Below are 10832 nucleotides of genomic sequence, written 5' to 3' on the forward strand. Positions count from 1 at the left end.
TGGGCGGGCGGCCTGGGGCTGGGGCGCGAGGCGGGGGCCGGGTGCGGGGGGGGGGGGCGCTCGGCGGGCGCAGATGCCCGGGTGACCGCAGCGCCGCGGTCCCTGCGCCGCCTTTGTGCCGGGGAGACGCGCGCGGGGACCTAATCCATCAAATTGTCTACAAATTGTGAAGAAAATTCAAAAACCATATGGTCGCCAGCGCCAGCGCGCTCTGGGCTGCGGAGGGCCCCGGCCGCGCCCGCACCCAGAGCCGCGGGGGGCTGGGCCCGGCTATTGTCGCCTGTCAGCGGCCGCCCGGGTCCATTCGTCCCGGCCTTCATGGTCCGCGCTACGAATTACAGACCCATCCATCCTGAGAGAGGGCGATTTATGCCGCCCCGGAGGACCGCCGGCCAGCCGCCGCCTCTCTCCTTCTTTCCTTCTCTCCTCCAGCTTCTCGCTCGCCCCTCTTTCTTATAGTCTCTCTCTTTCTCTTATATTCTCTCTCTCTCTTTCTCTTTCTCTCTCTCTCTCTCTCTCTCTCTCTCTCTCTCTCTCTCTCTCTCTCTCTCTCTCTGTCTTCCTTTCTCTCTCTCTGTCTGCGGCTTTCCAATTTCTCCTTTGCCGTTGGAGTGTCTTCCTGTGCCCCCTTTTCTGTTTCTGTTTCCCAGTTTCATCCCGGACACTCACGTCCCTGACTCAGGCCCCGGGGCCCCACTGCCTGCCCGCGACCAGATGCACGTTTCTCACATCAATTTGGCGGAGAAAGGGAGCTGAGCGGCCTGGAGGCGGGACCCTCCTCGGGTGACAGCGGCCACTCGCCAGCCCAGGGACAACAAAAGCCCCAGAGAAACGCGCTCACTCCGGAAAAGTGAAAGCTGCTTATACCCCAGCCCCCCTGGGGCGCGGGTCCTGGGGAGATTGATGTCTCTGCCCTCAGCCCATTTCGGCCCCGCAATTCGTGAAAGTCGCCAGAAATGTACCGCAACTCCCAGCCGCTTTGGGCTCACGTAGCCCAGTGCCTGGGTGCGCTATCCAGGCTGCCCTCGGTGCCTTCAGCCGCATTTTTCTCCCTCCCAAGAGGGCGAGGCCTCTGTCTCTCAGGGTCCATCTCCCTCCTGTCTGCTAGGCTAGAGCTGCCGGCACCGGCACCGGGCACCGGGCACCGAGGCTCAGCCCAGCCCCGGGAGCGCAGGAGAATACCCTTGGGTACCGGGCGGGTTGCACAGACCTCAGGGCAAATCCCTCTCCACCCTTTGCCACATGCAAATTAATTTCTTGTCCTTGGCGCTCCCCAACTTAACACGAGCGTTTGCGCCCTGCATTGTACATCCGGCTTTTACCCCGACCTGACGAAGCGGGCTCGTCTCACTCCCCCCTCCCCAGCCCTTCCCTGCCGGTGTTTGCGGGCCAGAAACACCTCCTCCCACCACTTCTCCCGCACCTCGATCTCTCACGCCGCCCCAACTCCTCCAGCCTCCGAGGCCGGTGCCGCCAGCGGTGAGCAACGCACGGAGCCTGCCGCGACTTCCCTACCGGGCCCGCTCATTTAGACACGGCCACCACCGCTTCTAATAAAATGGCAAAGACTTTATTTATCGGAGAAAGAGGCCTTGGGTACAGTCCGGGGACGGGACGAAAAGGCAGGGCAGGAGCAGGGAAGGGGCACGCAGGGCCCACCCTCATCTGGCCACCCTCCTCTGGCCGAGTCAGCTAGGAACAGGGCGTTGGAGGCTGCAAGACAGACCCAGAGCTGCGGAGGAGGTGGGGGAGGGCTTCGGTGGACCTCCTCTCAGACTCTGTCACATGCAAAAAAATTCTAAAAAGAGTAAAAAATAATTCTAGGGCTTTGGGTTCCTTTTTTTTTTCGTTGGTTGCTTGGTTGGTTGGATTTCCCACTTTGTCCCAAGACCCGGATCCCAGCAGTCAGTCCGAAGAAACAGAGAGAGAGAAAGAGGGAGAGAGAGAGAGAGAGAGAGAGAGAGAGAGAGAGAGAGAGAGAGAGAGAGAAGGAATCTTAAAAATAGCATTAGTGGGCATCGAGAGGCAGAAATGGCATAGAAAATTTTGACTTCCCTCAAGGTGGGGAGAAAAGATCAATTTGAAACTTGCAAGTCAGGACCCGGCTGCCCACCTCAGCCCCTTCAACTCGGAGGGGGGGGGGAATGCAGGAGGAAATAAAAGAAGTCAACTGCAACAGGCCTGGGGAGGCGAGGAGGAAGAGGGCCGGTGCATTCGCCACATGCAGAGAAAATCAAAACTGTCCTGGCGGCCCCCTCCTCCAGATCGCGAGGTTCCATACCCATCACCCTCCGTGCCGCCTCGCTCGCTCTCAGCAAACCCCGAAGCCTGGGAGCTTTGAAAACATGAAAATCTCCGAGATTAAAAAAAAAAATTCAGCCTGCGGTGGGAGAACCCGCTATCGAGGTTTAAATATTTATACAGAAGCTATACGGAATTGCTCCGCGCGGGCTCGGGGCAGCGGAGGCCCTGCGCTGCGGCCGGCCGGGCCGGCCAGCCAGGTTTATTGCTTCGAGAGGGAAGAGGCGGCTTCGGGGAGCCGAGACCGGGCCAGGGCCAAGGGAGGAGGCGGGAGTTGCAGAGGAGGTCCCAGCTCCCCTCCGCGGTCCCGTCCGTCTGACGACCGGGAGGCTGCAGGCCTACGGGCTTCCAGGGCCCTGGGCGGCGGAAGAGTCTGAGTCCGCTCAATCGTCCACGTCGATCTCTTCGTCTTCCTCGTCCTCCGAGCAGTCCTGGCTGCTGGCAGGCTGGTCCGTGAGCGGGGAAGCGGGCGAGAGTTGCAGGGCCCCAGCGCCCGGGGCCTGCGGGACGCCCGGAGGGAGTGCGGGGGAGCCAGGCCTGGATTTGGCCCGGCCGCAGCCGCCGCCGCCGCCGCCGCCGCCCGCCGCCTCCGAGTTCTGCTCCAGCTCGGCCAGCGCCACGATGTCCATCTGCCCGCTGGGGCCCAGTTTCTTGGCGGACTCCACGTCGGCCTTCATCTCCTCCAGGTCCCGCTTGAGCTTGGCGCGCCGGTTCTGGAACCAGGTGATGACCTGGGCGTTGGTGAGGCCCAGCTGCTGCGCGATCTGGTCGCGGTCGGCGGGGGACAGGTACTTCTGGTAGAGGAAGCGCTTCTCCAGCTCGTAGATCTGGTGGTTGGTGAAGGCCGTGCGCGACTTTCGCCGCTTCTTGGGCGTCTGCCGCTGCCCGAAGATGGTCATTCCGTCCCGGCCTGCGAGGAAACCACAGGGTAGGTTTGCGCCACGGGAGAAGGACACCCACCCACTCCCGCTCGCTCACCCCACCCGGCCTCATGGGGTCTGTGGTTTGTCAACACTGTTCCTGGCTCGGTTTGGATTAGGCTTCCCGGGCAATTACAAAGCCTCGGCCATTGCAACCCCCCTTCCCCAGCCTCTCTTCTACCAGAAGTCCCTAAGGAAAAAAAAATGTTTTGTTCCCTTCCCCTCCCTTCCCGTGGCCCCCCAAAGAGTTGGTTTGAAAGACCCAAGGTTGCTAGAGCAGGAGGGAGCCAGATGGGCAAGTCCTGGCTTCGTTGTGAATGTTGGTACTCCACCTCTCCTCCCAATTACCCCAACTCTACCCTCACTCAAAAGTTCCCAGCAAAAGGCTCTCCATTCCATTCCTCATCCTGGGAGCAGGGCTCAGAGTGCCCAGGCCACTGGGAACAGGAGGGAGCCAGGCAGGGCAGGCCGGCCGCGGAAATATCTTGTGTTCCCGCCATCCCTTCCCGGTCACTCTGGCCTACCCAGCAGTCCCTAGGAAATGGGGTTTGGGTCCTGTCCCTCGCATCTCCACTCCTGGCGGCAGCGGTTTGGGCTGGAGGGCCCTGACGGCCGGCCTGCGCAGGAGGAGGCTGGCAGAGGCACAGGGCGCGGAGCGCGCTGGGCATGGGACACGGGGGGCTCTGGACGCTGGGGCGCAGGGGAACCCGGTGGCAGCACCTACCTTCGGCTGCCTGCAGGACGCTGACCTCCAGCCCCTTAAAGGTCTTGCTGGCGAGCTCCTCCAGGGCGCACAGCGGCGAGGTCTGCGAGAGCAACGCGCGGCCCGCTAGGGGCAAGCCGCCGGGCGAGTGCTTGTCGGCGGCCGCCAGCAGGTGCGCCGCCCCGCACAGCGAGTAACTTCTCCGCACGGACGGCTTGCTGAGGATGTCCTCGATGCTGAACGGCGTCAGCGGCTTGTTGGAGTTGGCGGGCGGCGGCAGGTGGTCCAGCGGGCTGCGCCGCCGCTCCTCCCCCGGCGCCGCCTTGCCTTCCTCCTTGGAAGTCATCTCGGCCTCGTTGGGGGGCCCGGCCGGGGCGGCTCGGGCTGCGGGGACCCAGCCCGCGGGCAGCTCGGGCGCCGGGCGGCGCGGGAAAGCAAGCGGCGGCGGCGGGTGGGCAGGAGGCCGCGCCAGGCAGGGCGCGGGCCAAGCGCCGGCCGGGTGTGGGGCCGGTTAACGCAGCGGCAGAGGCGGGCAGAGCTGCCCGGAGCCCCGGGAGGAGGGTGCTGACGCCGCCGCCGGGGCTTCCAGCAATCCGGGGCCCGAGCCGGGGCGCGCCGCGCGGGGCTCCAGTTTCGCCGGCCCCGGTGCTATTTAAGGGTGTCAGGTGGCTCCGCCGCGGCTCCTGGCTCCTGGAGGCGGCGGCAGTTGGGAGAGCCGAGGCGAGTGCACAGATCCCGTACTGCGAGGGGAGGCGGAGAGATGGGCAATTGACTATTGCTAACAAGTTAGCCTTGATCGAGGAGTCATCAATTATCGGCAGCAGGCACTTCTGTCTCTTCCTCCTTTCTCCCTGCCTTTCTCCTCTTTTCTTTCTCTCTGTCCTCTCTCCCCCTGTTCTCTCTCTCCCTCTCTCTCTCTCTCCCGCCCTCTCTCCTCTCCTCTCCCCCCGTCTCTCCTCTCCTTCTCTGCCTCGCCCTCGCCCTCTCTTTCACTCTCTGCCTGTCCAATGCAGGCGGCTCTAAGTTGGGAAGCTCATTAATTAGCGGGCCGGGGGTAGGAGGAGCCGGCTGGAATTAGCCTGCCTAATGCGCCTGTCAGTCCGGGCGCCGCGCCGCGCTCGGCCCGCCGAGCTGTTGGTAAATTACATTAGCGGAGGGAGCCTTTATGGCACCCGAACCTCAGACGACCGAAACGCCGCCGCCCCCACCCCAAACGGCGAGCCTCGCTCCCGGCGGCGCACCCGCCTCCCGCCGGCCCGGCTGCGAGGGCAGCGCTGGCCCCGAGGTCTCCGGCTCTCCGACCCGGGATTGGACGGGATTGGACGCCCGAGAAGGGCTGGGGAGTCCAGCCTGGGAGGTAGCAGCCGCCACGAGGTCCAGGTAAGACAAGGAGCTGGGGTGGGACCCGCCAGCGCCCGGCGCGCACTTTGGAGAGAGAGCTGTGGCCAAGGACCCAGCGCCCCTGTCCCTAGCCTCTCCCGCCCCTCGCCGTGGCCTTGGGGCCAGGCACCTGGGGAATCAGGAGGTCTGAACCGCTCTGTGCGAGGCGACCTGGGACACGGGGGTGTGGGAACCCCAGGCGTTGGGGGAGGGGACTAGTAGAGGACTCAGCCTTCCCCAGCCCGGAGGCGGGGTGAGAGTTGGTGGTGGCTCGAGGCACCTCTCCTCGGGCCTGGTCCCAAAGGGACAGTCTTACCTCCTCAGACAATCGTGCACACTTTCCTTGGGCCGATGCTCTAGAGGCCGCCTGGTGACCGGCGTCCGACCAGACCGGCGGTCGGGCGGGGGCCCGGGCTAACGGGCCGGCCGGGGCCTCCCTGCTGCGCTCTGCTGGCCGGGCCCGCGGCCCGCTGCTGGCCCCGCCCCGCCCAGCCCCGGGCTCGGGCTCCAGTGTACCGCCCGGCTGGCGACTCCAGCTGCTCCGGATGCGGGGCGGGGGCCGGAGAGGGCCTGGCGGCTCGGGCTGCTCTTGGGAACCCGCAGAGAGGCCGGGGTTCGGGTCAGACTATGGCCTGGGAACCCTGCGGCCCCGCGTTCTGTGTACATCAGGCAAGCATTTGTGCGCTTCGGTATTTGGATGTGTTTGTGCTTTTGAACGCGTGTATATTTGTATGCCGTTCCCCATCGGTATATTTGTGTAAACAAATGTGAATCTGTGGGTAGATGAGCGTGAACCCTTACCTATGTCATGTCTTTCATTCTCTTGAGGCACCCAAGGGGGTTGTGCTCCTGGCTCTTTTCTCTCTTGCTTCACTCATCTAGTCTGTGTGAGGACGCTGACCCCTCCACCCTAATTTCCCATTTCTGTGGCCAGGAGAGAGAAGGGGAGGCAGGGGGCGGCTGGGACCAAGAGAGGAAGAACTGTTCCCTTCCCCGCAGCCTCAGCCCTTTCCCTGGCTTTGTTTGTAAACTCCTGGGCAGGCGATGCCACCCGGCAGCCCTGCTTCGTCGGAGAAGGGCCCAGAGAGGCTGGTGCCAAGGACTGTGGCCCAGTCCGGAGGTTGGAATGGGGAAAATAGGACCTCTTGGACGTCTCAGCCCCCATTCCTGCCCCAGAGAGAGAGAGAAAGTGAGCCAGGCTGGGCTGTGGGGCTGGGGACAGGTTCTCTCCCTGCCTCCAGCATGAGGGACCTCAGTGCACCAGAAATGGGTTGGCTGCTTTCTCTCCCTTTTAGTTACTGGTTTGGAACATGGCTTGCAGGTCTCCAGAGGAAAGGGGACAGTGCAGGGATAAAGGATTCTTGTTTGGGACCCCAGTGTTTGCCGCTGGCCTGCGTGGGAGCATTGGGAAGAGCTACTTACCCTCTTCCCCATTTTTGTCCAGCATTTTTTTTGGGGGGGGGCAGGTATTCAGAGGCAGGAAGGGGGAGAATGGGGCTCTCCGTTCCCCCAGGGCCCCAGAATGATCCCCAAGGCAGGCCTGTCTCTAGTGCATCGGCGCTGTTCTGGGAGCCACGAGGGCCCAGCAACCCCGGGGTCAGAGTCTAGAGATGAGAGGGTGCCAGGGAGCTGGACACGGCTAGCTTGGATGTTCTGGGACTGAGAATGGTTCTCAGGGTCCTGTCTCAGCCTCCGGCCCGCAGCTCTTTCCTGCCATAACCCAAAGCCCAGCCCCAGGCCTGAAGCAAGACACATGCCCCAGGCTAGCAGAGAACGGGGACTCTTGGGTCTCTATCTGGAAGGGGCTTCTTCCCACACTCCCCCCTTCTTCCTATCTGTTCCTGTGTCCACACCCGATGTTGGCCTGTAGGACCATCTCCCGGTCCCTCAGGGATTAGCAAAGTTTAAAGTACTATGAGGCTGCCAGGAAGAGAAGGAATGTAATTGGGGAGCAGAGGGGGGGGGGTGGGCATAGAATTTCTCCACTAGGGCACTATTTCCTGGGGCCTTTAGTCTTCAACCTCATCATGTTAAAGTGGACAGGACATTCTACAGTCATCTGCTTTATTACCTCCTTCACCGACTATGGCCAAACCTCCTCTTCCTTTCCTAGCCAGCAACAGCCGCTCAATCCCGAGGCTTTGTCTTGTGGGCCTAATTTGTTCAACTCCTGTGCTCCAGCTTGGCACAGCTAGGAGTTCAAGGGGCCCCTGGGGGTGTTGCCCACCCAATTTGTTGCTTAGGGTCCCCTGCCTGCATCACCTCATCTAGGCCATTTTTAAAAAAAACAGCCCAACTGCCCCACCAACCTTTTCCATATCCCACAGTCCCCGTCTCCCCCACTACAGACTCCAATGTGTGGGTAGCTAGAATTTTCTGAACTCCTGGGAGCCCACACCCGTCCTGCAGAGCAAGGAGCTATGTTTTGGGTTTGAGGTCAGATTCACTTCTTCTCCCACCAGACAAGCCTGGAGGTCCTTGAGGGCAGGGGCCATTACCTGGGAATTCCGTACACCCCAATCACCTGGCACCCTCTGTGTATTGGTTGAATGAGTTGTTATGGAGCAAATGAAATACAAATGATTGTATATTGTGGAGGGGAAAGTCTTGAGCCTTGACTGTCCCAATCAGGATATTTGGAGATTTTGAAAATTGGAAGGAAGAGTGACTCAGGGGCAGATGGGTGGGGGGTGGCAAGAAGGAACCCTGCCAGCTGCTCTCCAAAATCTAACCTTCCGCCTGGGACCCCATGCTGGGTTGGGAAGACACTGTGGGATCCTCAACCCCCAGTGAGCTGAGCCAGTGGCTGGAATAGCTTGTCCCTTGCAGTTTGCTGTCTCTGGAAGCTGGCTGTGTCCTGATGCCCAAATGTGTGCTTGCTGCCTATACCACCAGGGTCCAGCCTTCTTCTGTCTCCAGGGGAAGGGGAAAGGGAAGGGTTCATGTTGCCAAATATCTGCTTTCCCCCTTCTCTAGTGAATATCCCAGACAAAGAGGAAGCAAAGCATATTGCATGAATTGCCAGGATAAGGGGACCCTGTAGACCCAAACAAAATGACTTATTCCTTTGCACAGGAGAATAATTCAAGTCAATTCCCAAAGGCTCCATCGGCTTTAATCCAGGTTGTTTTGGTAGCCCCGTCTGTTTCCAGATCATCTGTGTGAGCACCAGCACTGGCCCTCAGGCCAGAGCTTCCCTGAAGGGAAGGTTCTGACACCACTTGAAATAAGTTAACTTGACCACCAATTGGGATCATTTTTGTCCCCTGAGCAACTGCTGCTCTGACTCCCCTTGTGGAATTCAGAGAGTGTTTCTTCTGCCATCGAAGTAGACTCGATAGATGGCCTCCTGCCACCCTGGCTGAACCGGGACTGCCCACTTGGTTTTTATATTCTGCCCCGGGCCACCATCTGCAGTAACAACAACAATAACTGTGACAATAAACACCATAATCCCTTCCTGCGTGAGCCTGGCTTCGGGCTAAGATTTTTACTCATTTCATATATTACAACTCTGTGAGGTAGCTTCTGTTATTACCCTGATTTTACATATAAGAAAAACGAGGCCCAGAGAAGTTAAGTAACCCATCCAAAGTCACACAGCCTATTTTGGAATCATTAAGATTTGAAGACTATTTTTTTTTTTCTGACTCAGGTCTTAATCCCAGGACCATGGGGTTCTTAACCAGAGGAACCCTAGGGCTCTTTGGGCTGCAGGAGCTCTGCAGACTCCAGAATTGTGTGTTAAATTATGCATGTGAGCCCAAGTGGGTGCATTTTCTGGGGACAATGTTACATAACATAGTGGCTTCTCAAAAGGGGTTGGAGATGATGAAAAGGTTAAGGCCAATAGGGGAAGAGGTAGGAAGAGGGAAGTTGTCTCCTCGCAGGCCTGGAAAGTAGGGAGCCAACTGATTCAAAATTTGAGACCGGCTCCAAGCCTGCTTCTGGACCTGTCTTGCTGTCTCAGGCCATGCCCAGCTCTCAGAACCTCCTCTAGCGAAAGGGGCAGAGTCTGTGGCCAGGGCACTTATTTTGTGAGCACTCCTCTTCTTTCCCCTCCCCACTTTTTCGTGTGAACCCAACTCTTTTAGAGCCTATTTTTATTTTTATTTTTATTTTTTAAAAATATTTTTTATTGATTTTTTACAGAAAGGAAGGGAGAGATATAGAGAGCCAGAAACATCTATGAGAGAAACACCGACCAGCTGCCTCCTGCACGCGTCCCCCCGCCCCCCACTGGGGATGTGCCCACAACCAATGTACATGCCCTTGACCAGAATCAAACCTGGGACCCTTCAGTCCACAGACTGAAGCTCTAACCACTGAGCCAAACCGGTCTCGGCTAGAGCCTATTTTATAGGGGCCAACTTCTAGGCACTTCAGCCCTGCAGAGGGAGATTGACTGCCCTTTAGAAGTGTTTGGGGTCGGGAGAGGGAGCCTAGACAGACCACTGGGAGGTAGAGACAGGGAGAGAGGGGATGAGACAGTCCCTGGGAGATGCTCAAAGCCCAGGTGACCGTACTTTGCAGCCTCCAGAACAGCCCTCCCTTTTGGTCCCGAGTCTTTGCTCCTGTCACCTGGAGCAGAGAGGGCTCTGTCACTTCCCCTCTTGGCACCTCTTGCAAGGTTTCTAGTGCTCAGCTCATGTGGGGGAGCCTTCCCTGACCTGTTCCGTTCCTCTCTGCTCCTTAGCACACACCTCCTCGGTGTCATGTCAGATTGCCAGGGTTGTGCCTGTTTGTCTGTCTGTCCTTCTGTCTCTCTCTCCTCCTGGCTGTGAACTTGGGGAGGAAGGGACCTGAATCTCCTCTATATGTCCTATGCTAGCCTGGCATATGCCAAAATCTCCTCATGAATTTATTGAATGAATAAACTAAATAAATAATAAGAGACAAAAGAGAGCCAGTCAGGGACCTCAGTCTGTGCCCTAGAGAGAGGACCAGGGGTGTGAGAGAAGGGTAGGTGCATTGTTCTGCCAGCTGAGTGCAGATGTGTGAGGCACCTCTGCTGCTCCAACACACACACACACACACACACACACACACACACACACACACGCCTCATTTTTTAATGCTTTTTGGCCATGGGGGGAGGGTCATGGGTTCTGGATCCAGCTGTATAATAGTATGGAGTTTGCTCGCGTTCTCTCTCTCTCTCTCTCTCCCTTCCTCCCTCCCTCCCTCCCTCTCTCCTCCCCTTCCCTCTTCCTCTTCTTCTCCCTCTCTCCCTCTTTTCTTTCTTCTCTCTTAAAAAACAGGATTGAGCCCCTATCATGTTTTGGGCCCCGAAGCAGAGATGCAGAACAGACAGAAGATGGAGGGTGATAGGAGGCAGGAGTGGCAGGAAACAGACCCCCCACCCTGTAGCTCAGGGGACCGGGAAAGGGTAAAGATAAGTGGGAGGAGTCCAGTTCTGTCCCAGTGGAGGTGGCATTTGAGTGAAGCCTTGAAAAACCGGGAGCATTTGGGTAGATACTTAAGTGGGGGCCACTCTCCAGGCAGGGGGACAGCCAGGCAGGAGGCCA

General features: G+C 59.0%; 1 protein-coding gene across 1 annotated transcript; it reads right to left on the reverse strand.

Annotated features, from left to right (window-relative positions):
* Positions 1–1965: 1965 nt before the first annotated feature.
* LBX1 (ladybird homeobox 1) lies at positions 1966–5324 on the reverse strand. Its single transcript, XM_036438906.2, has 2 exons — positions 3946–5324; positions 1966–3211 (listed from the first exon to the last, which is right to left on the reverse strand). The coding sequence occupies exons 1-2, from the start codon at positions 4268–4270 to the stop codon at positions 2685–2687; spliced, it is 852 nt and encodes a 283-aa protein (XP_036294799.1). The 5' UTR covers positions 4271–5324; the 3' UTR covers positions 1966–2684.
* Positions 5325–10832: the final 5508 nt, after the last annotated feature.

Source organism: Pipistrellus kuhlii, unplaced genomic scaffold (assembly GCF_014108245.1).
Source record: "Pipistrellus kuhlii isolate mPipKuh1 unplaced genomic scaffold, mPipKuh1.p scaffold_m20_p_15, whole genome shotgun sequence".
Classification (NCBI taxonomy): Eukaryota; Metazoa; Chordata; class Mammalia; order Chiroptera; family Vespertilionidae; genus Pipistrellus; species Pipistrellus kuhlii.

Excerpts from the sequence above, each read along its gene's own strand:
- LBX1 (XM_036438906.2), bottom strand. The coding sequence starts at position 4,270 with ATGACTTCCAAGGAGGAAGGCAAGGCGGCGCCGGGGGAGGAGCGGCGG. Across the intron at positions 3,212-3,945 it reads CGTCCTGCAGGCAGCCGAAG|GCCGGGACGGAATGACCATC; the intron begins GTAGGTGCTGCC and ends GTTTCCTCGCAG.